The following is a 15,373-nucleotide window of genomic DNA, read 5'->3' as shown; positions in this document are numbered from 1 at the left end:
TCCCGAGCCCGCTACACTGGCGGGGCTTTCCGCTCAGGCGGCGCAGCAAGGTGTCCCCGGCGGTGCTTGCCGGGTGCCTGCGCTGCCGGGCCCCAGCCCCGCTCCGGCCGGCACCGCGCCCGCCCCGCTCCGCTCCGCGCCGCTCCGCGCACCCGCACCCGGCGCCGCAACCCCGCGCTGCGCGGCCGGCTCGCTCGCCCCGAGAAAACACGGGAAGGCGAGCGGCGTAAGGGAAAAGAAAACCATAAAATGTATCACTTGTAACCCTAGAATATGTTAATGTCAAGAGATACAAATCTGGTAATTATGCCTTTCTCGCCTGTTGTGCTCTCCATTGTTCATTAAACATTAAAGACGGGATTATTTAATTTTCCACTTAAAGATTCTCTCACGTTCCGCAAAATCATATTAATTTTCAATCATTTTAATTTTATATAGGACGAAGTTTTGTGTTTATAACGCTGCCAAGGAGCTGCCTTTTTTTTCCCCCCCATCCTTCACATCGCACTTTTAAACGTTCTTCTGGAAATCGTCTGCTGCTGAGGGAACTACCAGGCGCAGAGCAATAGAAAATGCCAAAGTTTTGGGGGATGGGTGGTGAGGGGGGGTGGGGAATGTTGCCTCACCAACAGCAACAAATCTTTTCAAAAGATGACTGGATGAAAACTGACACATTTCAGGTACTACAGCAATTGTGGGGGGAAATGTCTGGGCGAGGGGAAAGTGGGTCCTCACTCATTCCAGACAAATATCTCAGCCAAAGAGAGCACTAGCTAAGCTTCCTCACCTAAAAAAGTCGGGGAGAATGTCCCTCTCTGTTTTTGAAGAAGAAGTCCCATCTCCAGCTCCCTACTCACAGCTGCGGTGCTGCGGGTTACCCGAACGCCCTCAGATGCTCGCTTTCACCTGCGCTCTGCCTACAGCCTAACGCAGCGCATACACACACACGCACCGTGTGCTATTCGTGTGAGTCGGGTGCAGTAAATTCCTACTTCTGTCCGAAAAAACCCATGCTCAATTAATGGGCTCGTACCCTCCTACTTCATATTAGAAAATTGCATCATATTTCAACCATCACCATTGTCTCCAGGTGTTTTAAACGAAACACTCTTAGTGCGACAAAACTTTCAGCAAGGAAGGATGCACGGGAAGAAGATGCACTAGAATTTATAGGCAGTAAACAAGTTTTTTAGTTGTGAAGCGGGAAATCATTGCAAGGAGTGTCGTGTGCACATCTCCCCAAACGATAGACAGAAAAGTACAGTCGTCTAATACCAAAAAGCATTGATTTGGCGTTTCAGTGTTCTTTCCCTCAGGGGTCATGCCCGTTTCTAACGAATACCTGCCCCACAGAAGTCGCGGATGTTGTGCATGCCAGCAAACTACCCGGAGTGGCCTAAACTGTCGCCTCTAACTTTATTTGGTTTGCCTACAAACATAAAAGCGGGGAATAAACCGAAAGCCCAGAGACAGGGTATCAGAGCTCACGAGATAAAGGGAGCTATCAGCAGGGAAAGTTTACACAGAGAAGACTCCCAAAGAAGCCGGGGTTAGTGTGTTTTAAGGACTAGGGCTGGATTACACGGGCTGGGGTGGGGGTATTAGGAGGAAATCCCTTTCACTGATCCTCGGCCCCATGCGCGGAGCTGCCCGCCTCCCTCCAGGGCCGGCAAGGTGGGCTGCGCCTCCGCGCCCCTGCAAGGGCCGGCGCCGGGGCCGCTCCGCCGAGCGCGGCACCGGGCGGAGGTCGGCGGGGCCGGGTCGCGACAAACATATTAAAAAAAAAAAAAAAAGAAAGAAAGAAAGAAAGAAAGAAGGAAGGAAAGAAAGAAAGAAAAAAAATAAAAAGAAAGCAAAACAAGACAGTGGAGGTGACCGCAGGAGCCGCCGAAGGACCCCCCCGCCCCGTAAGCGCACACGCAGAGCGCGGAGCCGCGGGCAGGACAGTGCGCGCACTGCGGGCCCTGCGCGGCGCGGCGCCGCGGCCATCGGCGACGGTGGGGTACATCCTAGCGGCGGCTGGCTGCCATGGGAGCGGCTGGCCGCGCTCCGCGCCCGCCCCGGCCCGGGGGAGGCGGGCAGGCACGGCCGCGGGAAGCGGCAACTTGTGGCGGGGCCGGGGAGAGACGGAGGCGCTGCGGGCGGAGGGGCCGCCCGCCTCCCCGGGGGACGGACGGGGCGGGAGGGACGCGAGTGGCGGGACGGGCGGGGAGACTCGGCTCGGCTCCCCGGCAACTTGAAATGCGATAAGAGTGGAAAGCGGGGGGTGGCGGGGAGGGAAGTCTCTTCCCACCCCACCCCCCTCACTTTTACAAAAAAAGGGGGGGCCTGGGAGAAAAGCCGCTGTTGGGAAAGTGCGTGCGGAGAGGGAGGCTCGGCGGCGGCGGGGAGCGGATCGGGCTGCGGGGCTGGGGGCAGCCCCGGCGGCAGCCCCGGCAGCGCGGCACAGGAGGCGGAGGAGGAGGAGGAGAGTAGGAGGAGCTGCCGTGTGACCCGCTCCGCTCCCAAACTTGAAAGTTTATCTGCCCGAAATCAAGAGCGGCCGCGGTGCGCGCAGCGCTCCTTGGCACGGAGCGGAGGCGAGCGACCGGCGGAGCCGCCGCGCAGGGAGCAGCTGGCGGCGCCGCTGAGAACGAGGCAAGGCAGGGGAGGGGGGATCGCCCGGCGATAACAACAACAGCCACCCCCACCCCCCAAAACTGGGAGACGATCCGTACTATTTGCTGGAGACCAAGGACTTGCTCATCGGCGCACACGCGAGCCCGCTGTCATTAGCTAACAGGACACACGGCTGAGCCGGGGGGGTGGGTGGGCGGAAGGGTGAGGAGTGTCACAAAAAGTCATTACAACCTGAGAGAGAGAGGGAAAAGAAAAAAAAACTTCCTACCAATGGACAACAGGAAGTGACCACCACCACCAACGGGGAGTCTCTGCTTGGAGAAAGAAGCTGCAAGACAAAGAAGAAGGAAGGAGAGGTGAAAGACAAAACTGCCCGAGGTCTTCTGCTTGTGCGTGCGTGCGCTTTCGAGAGCGGAGAGAACAAAAGTCAGCCGGGAAGGGGAGACAGAAAGAGCGACGGGAAAGGAGACAGGATGGAGGAAGAGCTAAAGAGAAGCATGTGAAGATCAAGGCGAAAGAGCAGTACAACGCCGAAAAAGAAAGCACACCGAAAAGAAAAGGAAAAGGCATACACAAAAGTTTCTTTTCCTCCTGGGAAGAAATTACTCACACACAGAAATCAGATGCCTTGCAGCCCAACTTCTGGGGAAAGCGAGACCGAGAGAGCAGAGGACACAGAGTGATGTGAAGAAAGAAAAGGGGGGGAAAAAGCAGAAAGCAGAGCAAAAGAAACTGAGAGACGGGGGGGAAGAAAGCACGACAGACAGAAAAGCGAAGATCGTGACCTTTCCCAACAAGTGAACTTTGCACATATGTTGTGTAAAGTGCGTGCAAAACAGATTCCCTCCTGCGTGGTGCGTGTGTGCTTCGCTGCTGCCGCCGCTGCTGCCGCTGCCGCCGCCACCGACGCGGTCGGTGCCTCTCGCAGGCGGCGCTGCCGGTGCCGGGGAGACGCATCATTTGGCGGAGCGAAGCGGCTAATTGCGGAGCCCCATCCTTCATTTACATATGCAGCCTGAGTCCGCTGGAGCCGCGCCAATCCGCGCTCGCCCCCAGCACCATTAATCGCCATGCATTATTCACAATCATAATTACTGAGCCCCATGCGCGCTGCGCGCAGCCGCCCCAGCCCGCCGCCCCGCGCACTCCCCGCCGCCCCGCGCACTCCCCGCCCGGCTCATCCCCCGCTCACCCGCGCACTCACTCACTCACTCCCAGTTTGGCTGGCTGCTTAGCCTTGCCTTTTTTTTTTTTTTTTTTTTTTTTCTCCCTCCCCGGGGTGTTGGTTGCCTTTTCTGTTGTTTGTTTGGTTTGTTTTGCAACTCGACTTTTATTTGTGAACAGTTATTTGCAGTCCCCAAACCCCCCTTCCTTCGCTCCCAATTCCTTCCCCCCTCCTTGCCACCTCCACGTCGCTGATGCCTCTGCAAAAAGCAGAGTCAAGACGGCTCAGTTAGCAGCATGTCTCGTCGAAAGCAAGCGAAACCCCAGCACCTCAAATCGGACGAAGAGCTACAAGCAGAGGTAGTTTCTGAGCACGGTAAGGGCTCCCGTCGCCTCTTTATCCTTCTCTCTCTCTCTCCCTGTTTTTGTGAGTGTGTTTCGGATGGAGATAGGTGAATTTATGGTGATGATGAACATGGGAGCGCAATTACTCTGCAGCGGGAGAATGGGAATTAGAGCAGCCGGGGAAAGAGGCAGCGGAACTGAGAAGTTCGCAGTTTAGCCAAGTTTCTGCAGCCCACCCCCTGCCTAAGCAGCCCTCCCAGCAGCAACCTCCCGGCCTTCCCAGCGCTTTGATCGCGGCTGGGCTCGGCGGCGGGGCTCGGCCCTCCCTCCCCACTCACCCGGGCTGGAGCAGCTGCAGGAACGGGCGCCCCGGAGCAGCGCCTGCCTCCTCCTCCTCCTCCTCCTCCTCCTCCTCCTGTCCGCTGCGCTCCTTCTCTCCGTGTTATTGGGTGTCCCCTTTTCCCCCTCCTGCTCCCTCCCGGCGGAGGCTCGGAGCGGACAGAAGCCGCGCTCCGCTCGCCTCTCCGGCGGCAGCAAAGTTGGGGCGGCCGGGGCCGGGGTGCCCTGCCCGGGGCCCAGGGAGGTCCCGCGGGCTGCCGGGCCCCGGGGCGGCCCCACGGTGGCCGCTGCCCGGAGATGCTGCGAGCGCTGCCCCGGGCGCTGCCCCCGCTCGCCCCGGGGCACCGGGGGGGACCGCGGCAGGAGCGGGCAGGGCCGCTCGGGTGCGCGGGGCCACAGGAGTTGGTTTCATTATTTTCGAGAGGATTCAACAGCAGTTTTTAGCCTTCCCCCCTGCGCTGCCTTCCCCCCTTCGCCTCCTGGCTCTGCTGCGACTGTAATTATTATCAGTGGTAGGTGACACGGAGTGCCACCACCGCCACCAGCCCCTGTCGTGCCGGCTGTAAGCAGTGGGAAAGGGTTATTTTCTCGCCCATCCGCCATTCCTCGCTTCCTCCCCACACGCAGGCACACGCACACTTGCTTTTATGCATCTGGGCTGCCAGGTTGCTAGTGAACAAGTGTCCAAAGCTGGAGAGATTTGGACTGTAATCCTGCTTTATTTCCACTTTGCTGTAATTTTCTTTTCGGATAGAGAGCTGCAGGCTTCTTCCTTTTCCTTTTTTTTTTTTTTTTTTTTTTTTTTTTAAATTAGTTTTAATTTCCTTAGTAGTCCCTGGCGCTGCAGCGTGCAAAGGCACACCACAGCCCATGCTCTCTTCTCCTGGACTAAGTTGAGAGCTTCCACTTGAAAGTTTTTCTTTTCCTCTTTACATAGAGCCCACTGATTTCTTAGTTTCTTGCATGACCAAGCGGGATCCCAAATGTTTTCTGCTTTCTGTGTAGGCCCCTGGCTCCACTATATTATCTCCTCTCTCTCTCTCCCCCTTAGAAAAGGAAAACAAAAAAGTACTTCTCCTGCTTTAAAACTATAATTACTCTTAGGTTGCATCTGTGGGGAGAGAAAGGCTGCAAAGTTGAAGCTTGAGGAGGATTTTGACTATTGTATCTGAACTTTACAGCCCTGAAGCTTAAGGCAGCGTGAATCCACTTCATAAGGTTAAAACATCTGTCAGACTGGGAAATTGTTAAGCCTCCCACTCCTTCCCAGGGTGTTTGGGGAGGCAGGGAGCAAGTCCCACACTGTCCAAAGCTGCTAAGGGGGTTCTTGCCACTGCTCCAGGAAAACCCACTTGGGTTGACAATAACAGGCACACAGAGAAATGCTTCCTTCTGTCACAGTGGAGAAGCAAAGATGTGCATTTTCAAATTTTTTTTTCCTTAGGAAACTGTGGTCGTGTAAAATAAATTAATATAGACAGGCAGATAAGAATTAGTATTTTATTATGAAAGCAAGATTTGTTGAGGCCATCTCTGTTGGCTTGGGCTCTAGGTCCAAGAATTTATCATTAGCATTATAAACTTTTACATGCTCTGAATCCATTTCAATACAGGGAAATAAAACCCCACTACTTCATTATGACACTCCTGGTGAGTTAATAAATTGAAAAAAAATTGTTAAACTAGGTTTTTGTTTTGTTTTGTGAATCTTATCTATGTAGCCATGTCACCCGAGATTAGAACAAGAGATATGCTAAAAAGAAACGCTTGCATATGGTGGGTAGATTAAGGACAAAGAATCTTTTTGTCATGGAAATGGGGTTTTTTTCCCCCTTTTTGGGGGGGTTTTGTTTTGTTTACTTCATCACATAGAATTTCTCACACTTGGTTTGTTTTGTATTGCCCTCAATGACTACATGATCAAATGAATGGATTTATTTCTGCCGAATGAGAAAGACAGTCTTTCCATCAAAAGGACTACATTGCATCCCAGTGAGGAATTTTAAAGCGTTATTATTGTGGTCCCTGAATAGCACAAAATCGGCTTTCACAGCAGCCCTAAAATGCAACAATGTAAAAATACTTTTCAGCCTTAGAAGGCTGTTATCAAAATGTACTATGTTTCCTTCCATTAAAACATATTTTAATTAATAGAGTAAAACCCTTGATGGCTAACAATTAACACGCTAAAGTTGGGTTTGCACTTTCATTTGAGAAATGCGAACAAGGTGGAGACAAGCTACAGGAGCAGAGGGCTATCTAGTGCACATTAGTGTAATGTAAATCATTTACACATTATATTAGGAAGCCTAACGATTGCCATACTTGAAAGCAATTTTATAGGCCAGATATAATGAGAGTTCCAAATCTCATGAATTAAAACACTTCTTGTCAAGTCAGTGTTCTTCGTTTCTGTTCACAGCTGTGATCAAGATATTGCTACAGTTCCTGAGTATATTTTGCAACAGGCCAAAAATAGTTCACACAGCTCAAGAATATTTGCCATTTTAAGAAAGCAAACAGTTTAAGCAGTATTATTTCATATGTGTAGCCTTTTCACTCATTTTGCTCCTTGTCTCCAAAGGAGTTAATGCAAGACTAAGCAAATGAAGCTTAGTATTAATTTAATGAAATCATGTTTAATATCACCTCAAAATAGATATTATAAAATGAAGCATTTAAAAATTAATGTCCCATAAATGTAATCCTCACAGTGAAGGGACATCCATAGCAACAGGGAGAAACATGGAAGTCTGGGGTGCAGGTTGGGAGACAGACATTAGGCCGGGTTTTAAGTTGACTGGTCACAGCAGAACTTTAATGCTAATGTTATCACAAAAGTTTTAGAATCTAAACAAATAATTTTATAGCCAGCTTGGGTTACAGCATAACAAAATTGCATTCAAACAGGACATTGTCATGGTGGTGAGAAACTGTTGGAAATCTGAAGACAATTAGTTTGTCATCAACTACAGATATACACTCGAAATTGTTTGAAATTGTTAATCAAAAGTGAAATGCTAAAAATATATTTTTAAATAATTTTGAAAAGAAATGTTAACAAGCAGCTGATGGCCATATATTTCTTGAGTAATTGCACTGTAGAAGAGTGAACAAAAATATGTATTAAAACCCCCACAATTTGAGGTTGCTAAATGAGAAGATCTGCTGGAAATAATTTAAAAACAGCAGCAGCAGGACTCAGATGACTGCCTGTAGAATACAATAATCTCAGTTTCTCAGTAAATGTAACGCATTGTAATAGCTGGAATTACATTTCTAATACACTTGCTTAATTCAACAGATTACAAATGAATCAGAATTGTAGATACAATAAACATTCTTCAACTCCATTTAATTTTAAAATTAAACCATAGACATAGCATTTGTATTTTTAAGGTAGGGATAATAGAAAGTATTTTGTTTGTTTGTGGGAGTTTTGTTCGGTTTTTTTAAATTATTATTATTTTGATTGGATTTTTGGTTGGTTGTTTTTTCTTTTTTGGTTTTTTTTTTTGTGCTGAAAAGTGATTCCTATAGTGTGCAAGTGAGGTTCTTGTAAGAGTGATGACAAATGGTGCTTTGGACTTCTTCATGTGAAGTTTCTGGCAAAGATGTATTATTGTTTAGCCTGAGGTGGAAGGGATACCTTGTAGTGAACTGTGTAAAAAGAGTTTCCTAATGTGCCTTTTTCAGTCATTTTTTAAAATATTGGACCTCTTTTTTCTCCCATTCTTCAATACGTACAGTATAGTCTAAACTAATTGATCTATTTAATCTTGGCAAAGTGGGAATGGGCTGTGCAGTTTTGGGCAGTTTGGTGACTGCACTTAATATTCTTCTGGAGTATGTCCACAGACACACAGGCTCAGCTACAGCAAAGACTCAGCTCAGTATGTAGCAGTCAGCCTCATGCGAGTGTGGTCACTCCATCTGCATATAGGGAGGCTTAAAGCAAATGTTGGGGGGACATTCCTCCGTAAGAAATTGAGCTATTCTCTGTTGCTTAGACACTGCTGCATTTCAAACTTGAGAAGTCACAAGCAGCCGTCAGCAAACATAAAACTTACGTGATTTTTGCAAATGTTTGTTCTGAGGCAAGTGTAAGAGAAGGCTTTTTGTTTTGAAAAATAAAGGCCAAATTAGTATGGCTATAAATTGTCCCTTTGATTGGAAATGGTAATTGAAACTTTATATAAATACTTTTGCCATTACAGTAGAGACTTCACGTTCAAACTATGTAACATCTGTGTTTGTATAATTTTAAAAATACTCTGCACTGAATTGCATTGGCCATAGAAAAATATTTGCAATAATAAGGAAATTACAGCAAACGGCCAATTTGCTGATATATGTATAACAATGGAAGTAGACAAAACTGGGTCAGACTTTATCTAGTGATTCTGGTCTTGAAGTCTTACCATCTCCTGAGGCAGACACTAAGACACTTTTTTCAGAGTGAGAGGGAGGAAATTTTGAAAGGTGTTTGTTTAAATTCTGTGTAATTAAGCTATTAATATGCATACATTTAGCTGTTGAAAATTACTTTTCCTTTCCTAAGACAGAGAAAAAGCTACAATTCAAAACACATATTGCATTAGAAAAAGTTTTAAAATAAACTAATTAATAAAGACTATTAGTGCCATTTGAAAAATAGTCTGAGTCCTGGGAAGATTTTCCTGATATCTCTCCTTCATTTGATTTGTTGTCTGCCAAACATAGACAAGCATATCTGTTGACTATCCAGCAGCCAGGGCATGAGTCAATCACTTTTGCTGATAATAAACCAGGTCAGGCATGACATTAAAATAGTTAAGTACTGACACAGTTTCTGCAATAAAGTATATAAAAATAATTTATTTTATTGTATTGTATTTGTAAAATGAGAGTAATCGTCTACATTTATTTTTTCCCAGAGGAAGCACTAGTAAATCTCGTTCTAGCAGTACATTCATATTGAATTTTATATATCAATGTCAATCCCGCTTCTTTTACATTCTTAAAATTTCCTACTAAATGTAGTGAAGGTTGTCCATTAATTCAAAAAAGGGAATTTAGGCCAAAATGTACTTTCAGGAGCTAGTTCAGTTATAGTGCTGTTAGACTAGAGAATGTTTCTTCTTATCAAGGAAAAACCCTTCAAAACCATGAAAGCCAGAACGATAGATGTTTTTAAGGGTGATAGAAAACCTTAATGCAACACTGAAAAATCTGTTTATTTTGAGCTAAAACGTGAAGAGATAGAGGATTAAAGAGAGGGGGCTGTATTATTTCCTTGCTATATTTAGGGTGCAAAAAAGCGAGCACACTTGAACAGTATTTATCATTACAGTGTAAACTAGACCTTTACAAAAAGCTCTTCTGAAACGCTTATTTGCCACTTTCTAACACTGAAAGCGGCAATAAGCATTTCAGAAGGGCCCACACCTCAAACGCGTGTGGCGCGTTCATGCCCCCGCAGCCCCGGTTTCATCACTCTCCCCTCCTCCCCCGGCAATCCGAAAGCCATCACGGGCTGCAGAAGGAGCACCAGAGGTATTCCCAAACTCGGGAGCCAGGCAGGGAGGGACGGAGGGAGGCCGGGGCCGGGCGCAGGTGGGCGCTGCCCGCCGGCTCGCACGGCGGGAATGCAGGCCCGGGAACGCCGGCCCGGGAACGCAGGCCCGGGAATGCCGGCCCGGAGGGAGGTGGGACCGGGAGCGCCGGAAAGCTCCCCCAGGTCTCCTCTCCCCGAGGGTGGGTAGTTAGAAGTGCTCTGACAAGGCTTGCTGATTTAACCTTTGCCTGCTTTGCCCTGCCAGGGGTGGCCGCTAGATGTCAAGCTCATAATACAATTAGTACATCTGTGCGGTTGACCTTGGCAGCGCGGCTTACCACTGTTCTGTTAAGTGTTAACACTGAATTTGAGTGTTAACTAGAGATCCCTCGGAGTTTGCTACATGCTGTACAGCTTATCAAATGCCCATCTAGTTCAGCATAAGTGTTTACAGTCCTTAAAGTAGGAAAAAGGTTTTCTTTTGTGAAGCCCAGCATCTTGAGCTGCTTAATTAACCCTGCAGGTTTTGCCGTATTTTTGTTCCGGATAATCAAAACCGACTCGTCATTCAGGGTATCAGGAGACCCCTTCTCCTGGTGCCATTCCATAGCTTTCATTTATGAATTTGCTGATGCACTAATGACCCTGAAGCTGGAAATGATGAAAGCTAAAGGATTTGTCCAGATCATTATGGCTTTGCTATCCTGGGCAGTACTGCAGTGTATGGAATGGTGAAGGACCAGAATGACTGAGCTGCACAACTGGCATTGAACTGCGCCAGGTTTGTACTTTCAAGTACTCCTGGCTGTGAGTAATTTTGCTCAAAGGAGTCTGGAACTTGTAAATTCAGTTTTGAGATATTTAGTAGATGCAGGATTTGGTCCTCACATCAGCTCCATGTCTTGCAAGCCTCCAAAACCAAATTTGTCTCCCTTTCTGTGCTTGCTCAAAAAGTGATTGGCTTCATTAATTCATGCAGGGTGTTAAGAGTTGTGTAGTTTAGGATGTACTTAATTATGCACTTTCCAAGGAGAGCGATGCAGAATCTCTATGAATCAGATGCAGAATCCCCCTCTTTCTTCTAGATTATTTGGTTTGGTTTTTCAATTTTTTCTTTCATATCAGCTGTGTTAGAAGTATTTACCTCGATTTTATTTTTTTTCTTAGGATTCCCAATAAAACTTGATACATTCCAAATAAACTTAATTCCCACAGACACCCACATTATTTGTGCACGAATTTTGCCCAATTTGAAATTATTGTACCTATGCCATAACAGCCAACCGAGTAGCTGTTTATATGACTTTGGAAAACATAGCATAGGTCTTATTTAATATGATATCTTGCACAGATATTACAATTTGTGAAGCCTGCATCTGTTCTACATCTGCGTCCACAGAGAAAGGCCCCAGTGTTTGATAAAGTGAAGTGCTTCGCTGCACAGATTAGAAACTGCAAATGTTTTAACCAGAGTACAGCTAGTGCCTGTGCCACAGGTGGCTGTTACTCAACAAATTCTGAGATTCAGGCTACAGAACGGATCTAACCGAGTGTGCCCGGTCAGCGCCGGGTTTTGCATAGCAAGAGTGCCCTCCACTGTTCAAAGCCGTGCTAACAGCTTTTGTGGGCTGAGAGAAAGGACAGAAAATTTTTCTTTTGAGTCTGGAATTTCTTCTACATTGTTAAACACAGTAGGGGTCTCTATTTGTCTCCTCCTGTTTCACAGCTTGGGCTCAGTATGTGATAATTCATCTTTCTTTATGGGATTCAAAGCTATCATAAAGAGTTAAAAAGAATTAATTTGCAAGAAAATAAACGTGTTCTAACAATTTAAGAAAACTTTCTTTAACAGCTCCGTCAATTGTAAGAGATGATAGAGCTAAGGCAAAAGTAGTACTGTTCTTCTCCAGAATCAATATGTTGCTACAAGACTACTGTTTCCAAATTAAAATAATTTTAAAATAAATGTAGTTTGTTTTTTTTTTTTTAGGATATGTTGTTGCTATATTTAATCTGTGCTTGGGGAAAAATAAGTATTCTGATGATAGGATAATTGTCCTGTATCAGTGCACTAGGCTCAGTTTTGTTTATAATAATGCTTGTTTAAATATACAAAATGCTGTGAGTTGCACTTTGAAATGATTATTGGATTTGCATGTGAGAGCATTTTATACATCTGTCTTTATAGTTAGCAGACATTTTAGCTTCAGTTGATACTAACATATGCATTTTTTCTGAAACTTTTTCACAGTTTTTACACTGTTTCTCAGTGATTTTTTATTTTCCTGAAAGAAATTACTACATTTAGAAAATATTAATTAACTCTCTATTAGAGAGCTCTGAATGTAGAAAAAATAGTAATTTATACAACACTCTTTCATGTTTTCATTTGCATTATTGTGTATAGTCTAAAAAGAAGCTTCAGAAAATATTTCACTCCCACATTTTTTGGATTCCTATTTGTTTGAATGTTTCAGGAAGGTATCAGCAATTTAGAATATGCGCAAGCCTAACGAAACATTGATTCTCTTCCTTGATTTTACCCAAGTAAATCACACATAATTTGAGGATTCCATGACATAAAATAACAGAAAAACAAAATACTGAATAATCAGAGATAATTTTATTGTAATAGTCCTTATTTAATATCATTGAAAAGGCTCTTTTAAGTTAATTTACTTGTGTGGAACTAGAACTGATTTAAGATGGGACAAAAGGAAAAGATTCTGGAGCAAAAATTAAACTCAGTATTTGCTTGGGGCTTTTTCCACACTGGAAGCAGTTAGTCCTAAGAAAGGGGGCATTTAATAAGCAGCATACATTTTAAGACTTGACCTGACTAGCATGTGATGCTTAATTTCAGTCTGTTTCACAAAAGTAAATAGCAACATTTTTGAAGCACCCATTCGTTATATTTTCCCTTCACATCATGTAAGAAGCTCACCTCTCAGGCAGAGGAGAAAGATCTATGCCGGCAATAAAAATTCAGAATTACTAAAGCCAGGCTTACAAATCCTCTGTGTGTGTAATCAGCAGTTGTTGGATGCACGTTTGAAGGGACTTTTTTTTCTCAGCTCTGCAGATTTCCCAAAGGTGACTAAAGGAGCCATGGCACCCTTTGAGCCATCTCCCTTCTCCGTGGGCACTGAGGAACAGGCTAACACCATCCTCCTTGCTCCTGCCCAAAAAGTGTTTGGTGTGTACACTTAGTCTGGGGCGCAGAGCAAAGCCTCCTGGCACCAGCTCCTTGCACCTCCCTTACTGAGTCACCAGAGCACCTGAATGGCTTCAGGTATCACCACCCCAAAGTGCCTGTCTCGAAATGCCTTTGTTTGAATTGCTGTGGGCTGATTTTGGGGCCAGAGCTCGGTGGTGCAAAGCGCCAGCGCTGCTGGAACCGCAGTGGCCCCATGGGCTGGTACCTGCTCAGGAGCTCGGCCCGGGTGGCATCTGAGAGATGCTGCCTGAGATTTTTAACCTGCTTTCACAGGGGAAGCTTGATGTGCTGTAATTCATCTTGCATCCCATAGCAGCTTCAGATTAGTGTGTTAGCTGTTAGACTACTAATGAGAAAAAGAAAATAACTGAGAGGTTATTAGTGGCTGAGATCCTGACTGCTTGACAAAACTCCCATTCAACACCTTTTGTGTAACTAAGAACTGCAAAATTCAACCCATATCTGTAAGATTAAGCAAGTGCTTGTTTAATTCTGCCAAAGTCCTTGAAAATTTTTGCTGTATCACATCCTCACTTTAATAATAAAAATTATTGTTTCTCTTCAGGAAATTTAAAGGAAAGAGATTAAGTTTTTCACTACCTAACAAATTCTATCACTTTGTAATACATCAGAAAGTGAAAACAAGCTATAATGCATAAATAAGTGTGGAAAAATTCTATGTTTTCCTGCAATAGACATATTCTGTGATTAAGAAACCAAGGTTAATTTGTAGCTTAATATTTTAGCATTTAAAATTTTTAATATTCTGAATTAGTGATTAAATTTTGGTATAGATTTCTGTCATTCATAAAGTGACTGAGTTTTAACAAAGAATCAAAACCAGCCTTTCATGTAGAATGCTTTTAAGCGTTACTCCCTGTTGAATTCAGTGAGGACTTACACTTCAAAAGCAACAACAAATACAGTGCCTTAGTGCTTTCATATCATTACATACTACTGAAGGGATATTAGAAATTGCATTTGTGAAATACAGAGGCAATGCCCATTTGTCCAGTACAGGTATATATTTCAAAATATTTATCAGTTGTTATTTTTAGTCTTTCTTGTTTTACCCTCGGAAGCGCTTGTTTGCATGGCTTGTTTGTACTCTTTCAATCCTATTAAATTCAGCACTGTTTCAGATGTGAGTAAAGGCTACTCCTTTGAGTAGGACTTGTTGGATTGAGACCACAGGCTGTCATTCTGTGAAGCATCTTAGTAGCCTCAGTGTGCTGTGCAGGAAAGTAACCATCACCCATGGCAAAGCAGCATTTACTTTCATGCCATTTGTGTCACCTGCTTGCCTGCCTGTCCAAGGAAGTGAAGCTTTGAGAGAGATTTGTTTGATTTTTTTTTTTTTTAAGCCAGAATAATTTATCTGAAATGAAAAGTGCTGTGATGAGATTTGTAGTATGTCTAGTTTGAGGTTGAACTGGAGGGAAGAAAACCCCTGGCAGCACTTTGTCACTATTTGAAATATTTTTCTAAAAGAGCCCTTAACTATTTCAAGGCAGATAGATGATGAGGTGAATGAACTTGGATCAGTCATTTGAAAAGTATTATCACTATTTTTAAGGTATGGGAGTTGAGGGAAGCAGAGCTGTGGGTCCCCACTTTGTACAGGCAGGAGCCTGGTCCCCCTGAGACAGCACAAAACTAACCATTTATTTCATTGAGAGCAGAACTGAGCACTGATTATCTAAGAAATAACTACATTGCTGCATTTGAGAACAAGTACACTAGCCTGCTTATTATTTTGAAATGCTGAACAGGTCCACATCGATACCTCCTGGTGGTGGGCACCAGTAGTTAAGGTTGCTTTGGAAAGCTCACGTGTTATATGTACTTGCTTTGATACATGGAGATCATGAAACTGTCTTCCAATGCACAAAATAATACCTGTTTTGGTTGTAGATGTTCACATTGGGCTTAGTGATCACTATACAGTGTCTGAAATAATTAGCTTTTTAGTGTTTGATCAGCTCATTCTAGATCAGAGCACAGCCATATTTGAATGGCTATATTGCCTGAATCCATCACTAATTACTGAAACCTTTTGTGTGAGGTTTGTTTAGAAAAAGCTCTCCTTAAACAAAAGAATACCGATATATAGATAAAAGCTGGAAGGGGAGCTACACAGTTAGCAGCTTCTT

General features: G+C 44.9%; 1 protein-coding gene across 4 annotated transcripts in view; it reads left to right on the top strand.

The window, feature by feature from the left end:
* The first annotated feature begins 3,902 nt into the window (after positions 1–3,902).
* SALL3 (spalt like transcription factor 3) overlaps positions 3,903–15,373 on the top strand; it is a 25,431-nt gene continuing 13,960 nt past the window's right edge. For all 4 annotated transcript variants that reach the window (XR_009115083.1, XM_058032235.1, XM_058032243.1 and 1 more), the window contains exon 1: positions 3,903–4,159. Coding sequence is in view for 3 of the 4 variants with exons in the window: in XM_058032235.1 (XP_057888218.1) it covers positions 4,081–4,159 (79 nt within the window). In the remaining variant the exon portion in view is untranslated. The remainder of the gene's footprint in view (positions 4,160–15,373) is intronic.

Source organism: Melospiza georgiana, chromosome 1 (genome assembly GCF_028018845.1).
Source record: "Melospiza georgiana isolate bMelGeo1 chromosome 1, bMelGeo1.pri, whole genome shotgun sequence".
Lineage (NCBI taxonomy): Eukaryota > Metazoa > Chordata > Aves > Passeriformes > Passerellidae > Melospiza > Melospiza georgiana.
Note: the sequence above shows the minus strand (reverse complement) of the source record. Positions and strands in the feature narration are given on the sequence as shown.